General features: G+C 45.7%; 1 protein-coding gene across 1 annotated transcript in view; it reads left to right on the top strand.

Annotated features, from left to right (window-relative positions):
• NOC2L (NOC2 like nucleolar associated transcriptional repressor) overlaps nt 1-16,336 on the top strand; it is a 123,056-nt gene that overhangs the window by 55,489 nt on the left and 51,231 nt on the right. Inside the window, exons 4-12 of the mRNA XM_061601279.1 lie at nt 1,229-1,408; nt 2,233-2,407; nt 3,022-3,135; nt 4,432-4,552; nt 6,170-6,260; nt 9,351-9,429; nt 10,656-10,766; nt 11,339-11,452; nt 13,883-14,071. Of these exons, the coding sequence (XP_061457263.1) occupies nt 1,229-1,408; nt 2,233-2,407; nt 3,022-3,135; nt 4,432-4,552; nt 6,170-6,260; nt 9,351-9,429; nt 10,656-10,766; nt 11,339-11,452; nt 13,883-14,071 (1,174 nt within the window). The remainder of the gene's footprint in view (nt 1-1,228; nt 1,409-2,232; nt 2,408-3,021; nt 3,136-4,431; nt 4,553-6,169; nt 6,261-9,350; nt 9,430-10,655; nt 10,767-11,338; nt 11,453-13,882; nt 14,072-16,336) is intronic.

The raw sequence follows: 16,336 nt of genomic DNA, 5'->3' as shown, positions 1-16,336 counted from the left end.
ATTTTAATGCTCGATGCTTATATTGCAATGTTTTAATGGAATTGTTTTAATTATGGATGTTTATATTTTAATGTAGATTAAAATGTAACAACAGCACTAATAAATATTTACATAGGGATTAGTTCCATTGAACTCAATAGAATTTTCGTGGGGGATGTTTGAGTATTCTCTTACTATACATATTAAACAGGGAATTCATTTCATTGAATTCAGTGGGCCTGTTTTTGGATGTTTTTGACTTCTGAGAGGGTAAGGTTTGTTATTACAATATGCTGGATGGTTAAAAGTAATAGTATTGTGGAAAAAAACAAATTGATGGCGCAGACCTTATTTGTATCTCCTCTGTTTCTTTCTTAGTTAATAAACTTTAAAAAATATTTATTTTAATAAAAACATGCAGTTTGTTTGGCTTACTTTCCCCCGAAATGACAGGCTTGCAAAAATGTCTCAGAGCAATGTAAGAAGATAAAATACAGATAAAATCAAATCAGAAAACCAGAATTTTTAAAACAATGTAGAATACAAAATTCCTTAAATGTTCATCCAATGACACAATCAGGAGGACAAGTTCTATCCAACTCACTAAAGATGAGCATCGTGATTGAGGCCACCTTAACTGTCAAAGGCCTGCGTAAATAGAAATAGCTTAGTCTGGTGCTTAAAAACTGACAGTGATGGCGGCAAGCAGGTTTCCTCGGGGAAAGCATCCCACAGAACAGGCTGCCACTACTGAAAAGGCCCGTTCTTGTCTGGCCACCCTCCGCATCTCCTCCCTCACTTGAACCGCATGGAAAAGGGCCGCTGATGAAGACAAAGAGGCGAACCTTGAAGCATTGGGGTTCTGAACCAGCTCTTTGCATTGAGCCTGGAAACTAATCAGCAACCTTCACAGTTGGGCCTATACAGTTAACAGTGTCAGATTGGAAAACTCTGGGTTGCATCCAGTGGTGGCCCTGCTCAGAGTAGACTCACTGAAGTCGAGATGTCTAACTTAGGTCCATTAATTTCAATGCGTCTGCTCTGAGTAGAATTTAATTGCATACAATAACACTCTCCATCCTACCCAAGATTGTAGCTGTTCAGTTCTGGGCTGAGATTCCTGAATCATGCTGTGACACCGATAAGGAACATTTTGCCAGTGATGCCCACATCTGTATTTTAAAAAAAAACTCTCTTTGTCTTTTTTTTTTTTTTTAACTTGTCCTCTCCCTTCCCTTGCTGGAACCAGAAAACTCGCTGAGCTGAGCGTGGATGAATTCCTGACCTCCAGATTTGATTCTGATGCGGATGACAATTCGGAGGAGGAAGGCTTGGATTCTGGGGAAGATGAGACGCCTACAAAGCTAAACCAGAATGGGAAGGCCAGGAGCAAGACAAAAGAGAGGCTCAAATCGAAATCTGTGGAGAAGTAAGAGAATTTTTCCTTTCTTTTAGCTTTAAAAAGAAAAAGCTTTTATTGCATTTTGAAATACACAAACTGTAACAAACCATAAGATATATTTTTTTAAAAAATATTGTATGAAGTACAGTGTCTTCATGCTCACAATTGCCTTTTGTTGCCTGCAGCTCTCTGTGGCTCGCTATGTTAGCCCTGATTTCAGCCCTCCTTAATGTTTTTGTCTGGCTGGGATTTGTCTGATAAGGCCTTTTGTTTCCCTGGGTGGAGGATAGAGAGGGCTATATGAGTATGTGCAGAAAGTAGCCTACTGTACAAATGTAAAATGTGCATTTATAGCTGTGTCCACCTTTGCCTCTGGCCTCACCCACCAATGGCATGTGGCCCGTGGAGGTTTGTCCAGAAGGGAAGCGGCTGTCAGACTGAAAAAGAGTCTAAACTCCTGCACAGCAATATTGACAGTGGAACACATAACCTCCTTTTTTTGGTATGGGGCATAGATCAGTCCAGAAAGATGTCTGGTGGCTGAGCCGACCAATCCTAGAGGATCCCTTGCCTCTGCCGTGGGGAGAGTACTGTTGCCCTCCGGTCCTTCTTGGGGGCTTCCCATCAGGGCATCTGGTTGGCCACTGTGAGAACAGGATGTTGGTCTAGATGGGCCATTGGCCTGATCCAGCAACCAGGCTCTTCTTACATTAATTATAATTTCAGATGTTTGGGTGCCAAGTCCCTGAAATGTCCATCAGGTTATAGATATATTCGAGTGCCTGTCCATGTCTCTTTCAAAGCCAGCTCCCTTTCTTTAAAAGATAAACTGATACCTCTCCTTTGATCAGGAAAATGAAGAAGGGAAAGGCTTCACAACACAAAGACCAGCTGTCCCGGCTGAAGGAACGAGATCCGGATTTTTACAAATTTTTGGAAGAAAATGACCGCACACTGCTGAATTTCGATGACTCCGACAGCTCTGATGAAGGGGAAGGACTTCACGTGTTGCCTGAGAAACTAGAGGTGTGTTTGTTTGTTTTTGTTTTTAAATATATTTTTGCATTTATTTATTAAATTTATATCCCGCCTTTCCTCCCAGAAGGAAGGGCACATAAATACACACACACATATATAGGCTGCATTTCAAGGGCTACCTGGTGCCATCATTAATATCTTTTCAGTGCCAGGTGAAAACCTCTCTCTTCTCCCTGGCGTTTGACAGATTATGATAAATGTTCCACTCTCTGTTGCTGGTTTTTTTCCCCCCTCTGCTGCTGCTGTTGAAGTTGTAGTCCAAAACATTTAGAAGGCACCAGATAGAGGATGACTGGTCTATACACACTACTGGCAGCTCTCCAGGGTTTCTGACCTGCAGTCTGGGGGCAGCTTTTCCGGTCCTACTTGAAGATGCTGGGATCGAACCTTGGATTTTTTGCATGCAAAGTGTGTCCTCTAACAACTGAGCCTTACCCCCTTCCTGAATTTTGTCTCTTCCCCGTACACTTAGGGGGAGAGTGTGTGTGCACAGGCAAGAGATTCCTTTTTTCCGCTGTCTTTCAAGTGTCTGGAAAATCTGCCACTGATGATGTATTATGACCTTATGATTAACCTCTGCATTGTCCTTGAATCTTTTGTAGGAAGCTAGTGAGGACGAAGATGATGATGAAGAAGAAGGAACTGCCAAGCGGAAAAAAGTTGACTTCATCACTGTAAATTTGAAGATGGTGGAACACTGGAAAGAAGCTGCACAGGCAAGAATTGGAGTTGTTTGATTTCCTTCTGTCACTTAAAAAAAAAAACCTATTACGCGCTAAGAAGGGTAATGTTGATTAAATTGGGGTGGGTTTTCTCATGTGGACCACTAGGTCCATGCACCCATCCTATAGCAAGTATCCTAAGAAAATATGTCAAATGCTCCTTTTGGTTTTTCCATCTAGTGTTCTGAAGGTGACTGGATAGTTACTCTTCCTGGGTTGTATCCAATCCTGGTCCTACTCGGAGTAGACCCACTGAAATCAATGAACATGGCTAACTTGGGCCCATTAATTTCAGTGGGTCTACACTGAGTAGTCTGTTGTTAGATACAACCTCCAGATCATTATCATAATTATAATTTATGAATCGCTTTCCATGAAGCACTCTGAAGTTATTTAAAGTATAAAGAACATATATATTGTAATATACATTTGTCACTGTAAGTTTGTTTTTGAAATTGTTTCTAAGGATGCATTTTAAATGGTTGTAACCCGCCCTGGGATCTCAGGGTGAAGGGTGGGTAATAAATTTAAATAATAATGATAATATAAAACAGAGCTTTTTGGGGGGTAAAAAATGAGGTGCCGGTACTTGTATATTTATTGTTACTATTTTTATTTATTAAGTTTATATCCCCCCTTTCTCCCAGAAGGAGTCTAGGGTGGCAAATGAAACACTAAAAATGCTCTAAAACATCTTAACAACAGACTTTAAAACATATTAAAACTTAAACATCTTTAAAAACATCTTAAAAAGCAATTCCAGCACAGATGCAGACTGGGATAGTATTAGTGTCATGGGTGCTGGCAAAAAATGGCTGCTATGAGCAGCCAAAGAAGAGGTGCTGGTATTCCATACCAGTGAGTACTGTTGCAAAACAAGTCTTGGTTCTATATGTTAAAATGATTGCATATATAAAAAATGGTAAATACATAAACAGTTTAAAACAACAAATCCGAGACAGACACCAACTGGGACAAATAGTCAGAAGGCCTGTTGAAAGAGGAAGGTCTTTAGCAGGTGCCAAAAAGACAACAGAGGAGATGTGTGTCTGGTATGCAGTGGGATGGAATTCCAAAGGGTTGGTGTTGCTGCACTAAAGGCCCGATTCTGACTACATGCAGAACGGACCTCCTGATAGGATTGTATCTGCACTCTGGTGGTTTCACCCTGGGACATTTGCTCATATTCCTCATCTAACGTCTTAATGACAGGAAGAAAGCTGTCTTTCTCTCTTTGTTCTCCAGGCTTTTCTTAACCTTCTTCCATTACTTCATTCTTCTTCTATCCAGAAGCAGCTCACGGCTAAGCTCTTCCGTGAGATCACCCAGGCTTTCAAAGCCTGCGTGGTGACGGCCAAGGGGAATGCTGTAGGGCTGGATCCCGGCAAGTACAAAGTCACCGACAGCACAGGTGAGCCTGTATTCTTCTGGCTTCTGTTGTGCCTCCCTTTTGCCAGCAGTGGTGAAGAGCCAATTGCGGCAGAATCATGCGGCATGTGGGTTTCCTGGATATTGGAAGGGAAGGGCCCAGGAGGGCTAAATCCTGGGAACTGTAGCTTGTTAAGGGTGCTGGGAATTGTAGCTCTGTGAGCTGGTCTCCCCACAGCTCTCAGCAGCCTCCACCACCAACAGTTCCGAGGATTCTTTTTTAAGCCATGGCTGCTTAAAGTGGGATCAGAGTGCTTTAAAATGTACGGTGTGTTGATGCGACTTTATAAACTTTGGCAGACCATTATCATATCTCCCAGCGGTAATGAAAATGGCAAACTCTGGCTAGTCATGTGTAAACCCTAAAGCGGTTGTGGTACCTTCGGAATTTTGGATGTTTCTCTCCTTTGATGTGTTTTGTTGGGGTGTGTTCATGTGTCACCAGCTAGTCATGACAGGGTTTGGATGGGGGATGAAGGAGTCTCTGGAAATAGGTGGAATGAGAGAATGAAGCAGAAAGAGTGTTCCCTGTTCACTGCTTCTCAAGGAGCACAATATTATTATTGCTATTATTTATTTGCTGCTTCTCAAGGTGTACAATATTACTGTTACTGGAGTTTGTTTTCCTATTCTCTGCTTCTCAAGGAGCACAATATTATTATTATTATCAAAAACAATATTGAATTATATGCAATGTTAGTCCTATTCAGAGTAGATCCATCGGAGTTAATAAACATTACTACCTTAGCTCCATTAATTTCAGTGAGTCTACTTTGAGTAGGACTTAGATGGATACAGCCTATATCAACCTATGTCCTTTATGATGATGACATTTGTTAGTCTCTTTTTACCAAAAAAGCGACTTAAGGTAAAAGACAACAGATGAAATAATTAACGTGACGAAGGTGGGTGGGATCCCTTCTTGGTCGTACAGGAGCCATTCAGTTGCCCAGGAGCATCAACTGCATGAGAGTTAACATAGGCCCAGTGCATGCATTTGTTTATAGACAGCTAGGCTTTTTGAATAATGAATTTCACATTTCTTTAATGGGGGGGGTGAGTGGGTGTTGAGATAAAGTGCACAAACTTTTCAGACCCTGTTTCATTTACTTCCTGTTCATGAATCCTAAGTGCCAGATGTGGAAAGGATTTCCCTTTGCTAGTGACTCCCCAGTTCATTCTATTTAATAACACTACCCTGCTTTGTTTAAGTTGCCACTTTAATTTTTGAAGCCCCCCGATCAGTTTAAGTCCTGTTCTCGCCTTCCCAATCCCACTCCCTGGCTTCTGTTACCAGAAGTCACACCATGCGTTGTCGAGATTTATCTACACTGCCATAAGGACTAGGAACTTGCTTTTTAAAAAAAATAATAATACTGAGACTCCCCCCACCCTCCAGGAGGCTGACATCTGTGCCTGACATCAAATTAATTATAATTGTAGAATTGTAGAGGACACAGGCAAAAATGCACATAGAGCACCTTGTACCCACTTGTAGGTTTGTGCCTGCTCCTGTACTGCGAAGGGAGTGCTATGTCAGGTTGCAAAAGTGATGGGATTTAACAAAAGCCTGTTCCCCTTTGTTTTCTGTCCTGTTTAGTGTTCAATACCCTTTTGTCCTTCTGTATCCGTGATCTTTTTGGACTACTGCAGAAGTTACTTCAGGTGAAAGCTGCAAAAAACAAATCCAAGTAAGTTTTAACTCAGCCCCCCCTTTTTGTTTTTTTCAAATGCTCCAAATCTTTGGGTGAATTGTTGCTGTGTAATTGGGCAGTGGTTGGGGCAGCTGTGAAGATCTGTTATCTCGGTTCTAAGTGGTAACTGTTAAGATGAGAGATGAGGGAGCTGCCTGGGGTTGACAGGCGTTGCAGTCCAAAATGGCCGTGCTGCCTGGGGCTGATGGGAGATGTAGTCTAAAATGGCCGTGCTGCCTGGGGCTGATGGGAGATGTAGTCTAAAATGGCCGTGCTGCCTGGGGCTGATGGGAGTTGTAGTCTAAAATGGCCGTGCTGCCTGGGGCTGATGGGAGTTGTAGTCTAAAATGGCCGTGCTGCCTGGGGCTGATGGGAGTTGTAGTCCAAAACACCTGGAAGACCCCAAGTTGAAAAGGCCTGGTGCAAGGAAAGTGTTTTGAACCTGTGTCAGGCTTCACCAGGGGTCTATTTCTGCTTTTCAGGTACAGAGGTGAGCATGTGGTCCAAACAGGCAAGGCTGGGGTGAACAGTTCAGGATTCAAGGGAGGGGGTCAGAGGTGGGTTTTAGGGCTGGATTGAGGGTTGAGTTCCAGAGAAGACAGAAAGCAAGGTGAAGCAGGGCATCAGGAGTCTTCTTCTTCTCCTTCTTCTTCTTCTTCACTTACCTGCTGATTGACTGATGGGCAGGCGTTGAAGTCATGCCTTCATTAGGCCCAGGTGAGCTGTGGTTGCCTTGTGCAGGGATTTCTACACAATCTCTAGCACTGCTGCACTTAGTCAGCGAGATTTGCAGGGGAATCAGGCCCGTAGCTCAGTGGTGGAACATCTGCGTTGCATATAGAAGGCCCTAGGTTCAATCCCCGGCATCTCTAGATAGAGCTGGAAGAGAACCCAGCCTGAAATCTTGGCGAGGCATGGCCAGCCAGTGTAGTCAATACAGAGCTTGTTGGACCCCAGTGGTCTGACTCTGTAGGTCAGCGGCAGACCACCTGCTTTGCGTGCAGAAGGTCCCAGATTTGATCCCGGCATCTCCAGGTAGGGCTGGGAATGCCCCCTGCTTGAAACACTGGAGTGCTGCTGCCAGTCAGTGTCAACAGTATTGGGCAAGATGGACCAGTGGTTTGACGTCATGTATGGCAGCATCCTATGTCTTAAGGGAGGGGTCCTAGCTCAGTGCACGTGGAAGGTCCCCGATTCAATCCCTGGCATCTCCAGGTAGGGCTGGGAATGCCCCCTGCTTGAAACACTGGAGCACTGCTGCCAGCCAGTGTCAACAATACTGGGCGAGATGGACCAGTGGTTTGACTTGATGTAAGGCAGCATCCTATGTCTTAAGGGAGGGGTCCTAGCTCAGTGCACGCGGAAGGTCCCAGATTCAATCCCTGGCATCTCCGGGAAGGGCTGGGAATGTCCTCTTTCTCAAAAGTGTAGCATAGACAATACTGAGCTAGGTGGACCCCAGGGTCTGACTCTGTATAAGTCAGCTTCCTTATGGTCCTGCCAGGATGGTGCATGAGGTAATGTGCCAGGTCCTGCCTGCTGGGTGCCCCGTCACCAAGACAACCTCTCCACTTCCTGTATCCCTTCCGGCCTGTGACTTTGCTCTGACTATCCCATAACCCACCCACCCCACGCCACCAGAGCTCCAGACTCTGGATGTGCTAAGAGTGAAAGAGGCTGAAGATTGATTGGGTCGGTGTTGGATTTGGAATTCAAACTCAGGGAGGAAATGCAATCAGCAGGGTTTGTCAGGGTACAGTGGATCCCTTATTTCTTGCCATAGGCATCAGCTCTGTTGCGTTCTTCAGTGCTGCCGTCCGATCTGGCTGGGCTCGGGCGGTGAGGGGGGAGATTAGGTGTTCTTCTCTTGCATGGACATTTTTCTTTTGCCCGTGCTCTTGGCTCCTGGCTATACCTGGCAGGGTGCCCTGAGTTAAACAAGGTCAAGCTGGGTTAGAGGCTGGAAAAGGGTTGTATCCAGTCTTAGCACTACTCAGGGTAGGCCTGTTGAAATTACTGGGCATGACTAAACTTAACACCCGTTTTATTTCATTGGGTCTACTCTGAATATAACTTGGTTGGATACAATCTGGGGCTGAGTAACCACTTAAATTCAGCTTAAGACCTGAAAAGACCTGGTTTTGAGTGACGGCGCAGCCACAGATTCTTTAGATGGCACTGAGCAAGTCGTGTGCCCCCTGCCTCTCTTCCGTCTCTTGTCAAACGGAATGTCAGCTCCCTGTTCCTAAGGCCTGCTCTGAAAGCAAAAGAAGGCAACAGCAGAAATGCACTATGCAAGTGTACTCTGTACAGCCTAGTTTAGCAATAAGGGTTCTGTGCCTAGTCTATGCAAGGAAAAGCTGTACTCTCATGGCTTGAAGTATATTATGTAGATTTAGCACATTTTATACTAAGTGTCGGTAGGCATTGTTCGAACCTTTGCAGAAATGAGGACTAGAGCTTGCCTTAAAAAGAAGCTGGGAAAAGCGGGGGCAGTGGAAGGCTGGCATGACTGTATTTATGCAGGTTGTGCACATATATGTTAAATTGTTCAGCGGGCATTGTCTGAACGCTTTCAAGCTGATCTTTGCAGCAGTGAGGACTAGAAGCTTGCCCTAAAATGAACCCAGGATGAGGGGTAGAATGGAAGGCCATGTGTCTCAGGATGCTCATTTCTGCTCAGTTCCAAGTCCTGTAATCAAGTCCGTAATGGACACATCCCTTTATATCATGGGTAGGGAACCTTTTTGGCCCGGTGGGCCAGATCTTCATCTGCCCTCACAGCATGGGCAAACTTTGCCAGGTGGGTGGGCCCCCCGACCTGTCAATCATCTGAAGTCAGGTGACTGATAGTTGCAATGTTGCAAAGAGGAAGGGTTTGCTTCAGCCATGTGTTCCCCACAGGGAATGCATTGGTGAAGCAGCACCAAGCAGGATCAAACCCTGCCCCCCTGCAAGTGATGTCAGCTGATTGATAGGTAGGCGTGTTGGGGGGAGAGAATGGCCTTGCTCCTGCTGTATGTAAATATATTGGGTGGCAGCCATCACTTTTCATACACGCAATGCATCTCCTTTCTTTGTTTTCAGGATGGGCTTGCCTTCCTCCAGTCCCCTTTGGGGCAAGCTACGCCTGGACATCAAAACTCACCTTGGCTGCACCATCCAGGTAAAATGTTAGGGGCAAACTGCTTGGCCTGGATCCCTGGCCTGCCTTGGTGTCTGGCTTGTGGCCCCACTCCTCATCTATGTGGCACTGAGGAACGTGGGAAACCGCCTTATGACCGAGTGAGACCATCGGTCCGTCTAGCTTAGCATTGCCAGCACTGACTGGCAGCAGCCTGCATTGCACTCAGTGAGCTACCCTGCTACCCTCGGGTCTAGTGGAGGATGTTATCCCATCACCAGTGTTGAAGTAAGATTTAACTGCCTGCCTGGTCAGCTTCTGTATGTGGGATGGACGGAGGAGTGGCATCATTTTGAAAGGGATATCGGAAGCTGTTCTATACATCTGGCTCAGTATTGTCTACACTGACTGGCAGTGAAAGCAGTCCAGGGTTTCAGGCCGGGGTCTCTCCCAGCCCTCCCTGGAGATGCCATTGGGGATTGAACCCTGGGACCTTCTGCATTCAAAGCAGATGCTCCACCACGGAGCTGTGGCCCCTCCCCAGTTTATTTTATTTATTTATTATTTGATTTATATCCCGCCCTTCCTCCCAGCAGGAGCCCAGGGCGGCAAACAGAAATTCTAAAAACACTATAAAACATCATAAAAAGACCTTAAAATACATTAAAACAAAACAACTTTAAAAACATTTTAAAAAAAGCTTTAAAAACATCTTTAAAAAAAGGTTGCAGTTGCATCTGGTGGCCGTTTCTGAGCTAGCCAAGGGCGGCCTGTGCCTGTCTTTGAGGACCGATGGGCAGCAGATGGTACGATAGCTGAACTGATAAACGTTGGGCTGTATCCAGTGCTAGTCCTACTCAGAGGAGACCCGTTGAAATTAATGAACCTGAGTTAGTCATGGCCATTAATTTAATTGAAATTAATGGCCATGACTAACTCAGGTTCATTAATTTCAACGGGTCTCCTCTGAGTTAAACATAGTTGGGTATAACCTTATAGTTACGGCCTCTAGAGGAAAATGAAAGCAGTTGTGTGGCTCTAAACCGTGGTTTGCCTCTTGTACATTTGGAAGGTCAAAACATGGTTTGAGTTCTCAGTTATGGTTAGTGCAAAACATTGTTTGGCATGGTACCTTGGTTGCATTGTGTGTGCACGTGTGGCACAAGGGATGCATGTGTGCCGCTGAGTAGCTTAAGTCAGATTTACAGGTTGGCGGGGCTGAAGACCAAGATTTTAATGCTGCCTCTACATTCTGCCTTTTTCTGCAGCTCCTGTCATGTTTAACAGAAGCCTCTGTGGGAGCAGCTGTCCTCCAGCACGTCAACGCTATTGTGCCTTATTACTTAACTTTCCCAAAGCAGAGTCGGATGCTGCTCAAGGTGAGTTTGAGACCTGGTTCTTTTCTTTTCTTGTGGACTCTGAGAACCACTTAAAAATGCCAGGGATAAGTCATTCCCTGCCCTTCCACTTGCAATCTGAAAGACATACAAAAGGAAAGCGCATTGGGGGGGAGGAGGAAAACAGAAAACTCGGGCAGTATTTCTTAAGAGGAGGTGGAATGACCCTCTGAAAGTGGCATTAGAAGGGGCGTTCTGTGCGTGAGAGGGAGAGGCGGAATGCTTCTTCTTAAAAGATGCTTGCCCCCTGTAGTTTTATGTCCTTATAATAAAAATAATTAATGAGTCAATAATTAGGTTCAAAAGGTGTCCTCAGTTATCAGAATATTATCAGTTGATACCTGAATGGTCACTAGTTAGCCACCCCTGCTCTAAAGATGAACATCAGTTTCCAGAATCTAATTGGCAGTCAGGGCAGTTGCTACAAGATTAGTTTCTGAGCCAGTTGTATGGATGACAAAAGAGGTCTATGTTTCAGGGTGGAAGCTGGTGGACAGGGGGAGCTGCCCGCTTGCCTGCACATGCATGCCTTATCCTCTCTCCTCTTCTTTTAGCAAGCGACCCGTCTCTGGAGCACAGGCGAGGAAACGGTGAGGGTGCTGGCTTTCCTGGTGCTCAACAAAATCTGCCGTCATAAAAAGGACGTCTACTTAAACCCAGTTCTCAAGGTAAGGTGGCGGCGGAAAGCCATATGAGTGTATATCTAAGGACATAAGGAGAGCCTTGCAGCAGGATCAGGCCAGCGGCCCATCTAGTCCAGCATCCTGTCTTCACGTTGGCCAACCAGATGTGCCAGTGGGAAGCCCGCAAGAGGGACCTGAGTGCAACAGCGCTCTCTCCACTTGCAGTTCCCAGTAACTGGTGTTTAAGAGGCATCTTGCCTCCAACAGCGGAGGGAAAGATATAGCCATTGTGGCTAGTAGCCATTGCTAGCCTCCATAAATTTGTCTAATCCCCATTGAAAGCCATCCATGGAGAGTACAATGAATGAGAACATAAGAACACTGCAGCTGGATCAGGCCAATGGGGCCCATTTTGTCCAGCATCCTCTCCTTACAGTGGCCAACTTGATGCCTCTGGGAGGCAGAACCCAAGTGCAACAGCATTATCTCCCCGCTTGTGATTCCTAGCAACTTGGAATTTTCCAATATTCAGCTTTATCGGTTGGCCCCAAGTTCTGCTGTTGTGAGAAAAGGAGAAAAATTTATCTCTCTTTTATTGTGGTCCGTCCAACTCAGTATTGTTAATCGCAACTCAAAAAGCTCAAGATCAGGGGTGTGGGGAACCGGTGGCTTTCTGGATGATGAGGGACGCCAATTCCCATCATTTCCTGCCAGCGTGGCCAATGGTCACCGATGATGGAAGCTGTAGTCCAGTGACATCTGGAGGACCACGCGTGTCACTGCCCCTCAACCTGGCCCCCCTCACCCAACCCTGAGGAACCCAGGAGGAAATCCAGGCTGCTACACCCTGGGGATTGAGACCCTAACCTCTTCTCCATGGAGCCTTCTGGTCTGCGGATGTAGCTCTCCTGCCTTCCTCGGGCATGGAGGGTGATTGCTCCCCAGTAACAGCCTCATCCCTTCCAAAGCATAGAAGTTGGTGCCTGCAGAATCAGACCTTTAAGTCAGCAGTGCCCGCTCTGCAAGGAGGTCGGCCCAGTTGCAGTATAGGCCTTGCCAGCCTACCTAAGGCCTGGGATGGCCCCAGCTGTTGGCTGAGACATCTCTCTATAGTTCAGCCAGCAGGGCTCCTCTGGGAGCTGTCCTGGGTCCTGATCTCACCTGCCTTGATTTTTTTCTGGATTTGATCTTTGCCTACATCTGACTGAATCCTGCTTGATCTGCTTACAGCTTCCACTTCCCCTGTGAGCCCCAAGTTCTGTTAGAGCAAGACAACAGGTTCCCCTTCTCTACATATGATGGCAACCCACTCTATCTCAAACAGTGGGGAAATTTGCAAAAGGACCTCTGTGGAAGCTTTCCATTTTCTTCGCTGCTCCTCTTGTAAATCTACCAGTTGCTGGAAACTGAAGGAGGGGAGAGTTGCTGTTGCACTCAGGCTTGAAGGCTTTCCAGTGGGGTATTTGCTTGGCCACTGTGACGGCAGGATGCTGGACTAGATGGGCCCTTGGTCTGACCAACAACTGGGTTCTTTTAGCGTTTGTACATTAAATAATGGCAAGCGTGCGTGCCAGCCTACTTGTGAAAGCCCAGTGGCGTAAAAAGACTTTAAAGTTGAAGACTTTTCTCTTTCAACAAGCCTTCTAAGTGGAGGATTTTTATCCCACTTGGTATCGGTACTGGATTTGAAATTGTTTTTATATATGCAGTCTTTTATATATTACTCTTAATTATTTTTATTTTTTTAATTTTAATTTTTAAACTTTTATTATCAGCCCTTCACCCTGAGGTCGCAGGGTGGGTTACAACAGTTTAAAATGCATCATTAAAAACAATGAAAAGCAACCACCGGGCTAAGTTCAAGGTGCTGGTTTTGGCTTATAAAGCCCTACATAACCTGGGGGTCCAGGATACCTGAAAGATTGTCTCGCCCCTTATATTCTGAGTCGATCACTGTGCTGTGCAGGTGAGGGCCTCCTGCAGATACCATCGCATCAGGAGGTCCATTCTGCACAATGTAGGAATTGGGCCTTTAGTGTTGTGGCACCAACCCTTTGGAATCCCCTCCCCTTGAACATTAAACAGGCACTGTTGTCTTTTTGGAGCCTGCTGAAGATCTTCCTCTTTCAACAAACCTTTCAAGTAGGGACATTATCCCAGTCCACCTCTGTGTTGGAATTGTTTTTAAGATGTTTTTAAAAGATGTTTTGTTTGTTTTGTCATTTGTTTGCTGTCCTGGGGTCCTTCTGGAAGGAAAGGTGGGATAAAAATTTAATTAATAATAATAACTTAAAATCACAACATCACACATAAAAAGCGCAGGTCCTAAAAATATACATCTTGGGTTTCAAAGGCCAGAGTAAAGTTTTTATTGAGTTTTGAATTGCTTTGAAATGTTTCATGGGAAGCAATTAAAATATTTAATAATAATAATTAATACTAATAAACCTTTTTCCTTCCCCCCCCACCCTTTAGCAAATGTACATATCCTATGTGAAGAACTCCAGGTTCACTTCGCCCAACGCTCTTCCCATGATCAACTTCATGCAGCGGACTCTGACAGAGATGTACGCCCTCGACACCTGCGTCTCCTACCAGCATGCCTTCATCTACATCCGCCAGCTGGCCATTCACCTGCGCAGTGCCATGACTGTGAAAAAGAAGGTGGGTTATGTGGTTGTATGCAAGTATTGTCTTTCTACACAGAGGTTCCTAATAGGAGAGCAAAGTGGAACTTCCATGTTCAGAAGCAGTGTATCTCCAGATCACAGCTGCTGGGGAACATACAGGAAAGAAGTGTGTTGCTGCTTTCTTTCACACACTCCTTGTAGGCTTCCCACAAACTCCTTTTGGAAGTCAGATGCTTGACTGGATAGCCTTTTTGGCCTGGTCTAGCAAGGTTTCTAACATTTTTATAAAGCAGAGATTGGGAACCTTTGGCCTGGGGTCCAAAATGCAGCCCTCCAGGCCTCTTTCTGGCCCTCAGGACTCTCCCCCCGGGCCACACTTGCCCTGCTTCACAAACTCTTGACTGCTTTTGCCTGGGTGGAATTTGTCTTTGAATTCTAATAATGCCTCTTGGTTGCTTAGAGGGAGGACTCTGTGAGTGTGTGTGTAGGTAGAAACCAGCCTTCTATACTCAGGTAAAATTTGTATTTGTTGCTTCACCTACTTTGCCGCTAGCCATGCCCACAACTGTCATGTGGCCTCTGGATGATTGTTTAGAAAGGAATGCGGCCCTTGGGTTGAAAATGGTTTCTCAGACTGGTTCTAAAGGATTAGCTAACTTCATGCAGGACCGGCCTTTCAGCTTTCACTATGTAAGCTAAAGATGGTGCCTCATCTGTAGAGGCAGTATTGCAGGTACTGGGGTCAAATAACTGGGAAAGGTGCTCTGCTCTGATCCACTAGAGCAGTTCTTATGCTTGTTTGTGAGCAAGGATGATGTTGGATGCCCGTATGTCTTCCAAAGTCTACACAGAGGGATTTACCCTGTTTCTCACCCCAAACCCTGCAGCCCTCATCAGCGGTAAATCAACCAGCATGGCAGGCCCATGTGGGAAACTTCCACTTCTTGTAGAATTGCTACTTTTCCAGGATAGTGGATTTAAGAACACAGGAAGAGCCCTGAAGCTGGATCAGACCAAAGGCCTATCTAGTCCTGCATCCTGTTTCTCACAGTAGCCAATCGAATGTCTCCAGTAAGCCCACAGGCAGGGCGTGAGGGCAAGAGCCGTTCTTCAGTGTTACTCATAGGAAGAGTCTGGCTGCTGGATCAGGCCTGTTTCTCACAGTGGCCAGATGGATAGCCCAGCAAGCAGGCTATGAGGAAAATAGCGCTTATTCTGGGTGTGTGGTGTCTCGTCATTGCCCCCCGCGTGCAAAATGAGAAGCTCTCCTTAGTTTGTGGCTCCGCTTCTGCTCCGCTAGTTCATTTCAGGGGAAAATCACACAATGCTGAGGAAGTGGACTTTGGCAAAGCTTGTTTGTCGTGATTGCTCTTCTTGGGGCCTGCAACACACAGAAGGAGTCTGCGTACGAATGGATGTGAAACACAAGACACACACCTTTCTCGGGATATGGAGGAGGAGAGGGGAGGCTTTACCAATATGCCACCTGCTCTGAGAGGGTCTAATGGCTTTTGTTTTGTTAGTCTGTGAGTCTCTAGTTGAGGAGGGGTGGGGGTTGGGAGTCCAAGGAGATTGCTCCCACAACAACAGCCAGGTTCTGCTCTGGCCTACCACGTGCCGATATTTGAAATCTCCATTTCATCATATTATGAAAAGCCCGCAAAATGGCAAAGAAGATTATAATCTTATAAGATTAAAAAATACTATTTTCCTCATAGTCTCCCCTGGCCCCAGGCTTCTTTTTTTTTAAACAACCTGTCATTTGCCCTCATTTTTGTATCTGTTGCAACTTTGCCCCACCACCCAACTAGAAGGATGAGGGGGAGTGGGCAGGTAATTCCCTCTCCTCATTCCCAGATTGGGGTCTCATCCAGTCTGATGTGGGCTTAATCCAAGACAAATTGCTAATCCCCTCTTTATTGGTGTTTTAAAGTAAACAAAACTGTTGCAGATCAGCGGTTTGATTACACACACCCCCGCTGCTTGCAGGGGTTGACCGTTAAGCTTCCATTTCCCCCCCTCCCCACACCTCTTCTCCAAAAGATGCTCAAACGTTAGCAAGATAAGATGAGGAGAGATAACCAAAGTCTAGGACCTTAATTGGATCGCTGTGGCTTCTCAGACCCTCAGCCGTGAGCCAGACAGGGCCCAAATCCAGTTAGTTCCACAGTGGGGAGAGGTGGTTCAGAGCGAGGTAGGTGCAGCTTAATATTCTGTCAAGCCCCTGCTTGTTGTCAGGTCACCCATCTTGATCTCATGCATCCGTTTTATGATGAAATGGCAAAAAGGCAGGGTGGTC

Source organism: Rhineura floridana, chromosome 18, assembly GCF_030035675.1.
Source record: "Rhineura floridana isolate rRhiFlo1 chromosome 18, rRhiFlo1.hap2, whole genome shotgun sequence".
Lineage (NCBI taxonomy): Eukaryota > Metazoa > Chordata > Lepidosauria > Squamata > Rhineuridae > Rhineura > Rhineura floridana.
The sequence above is the reverse complement of the archived record's forward strand: the minus strand, read 5'-3'. Positions and strand labels throughout refer to the sequence as shown.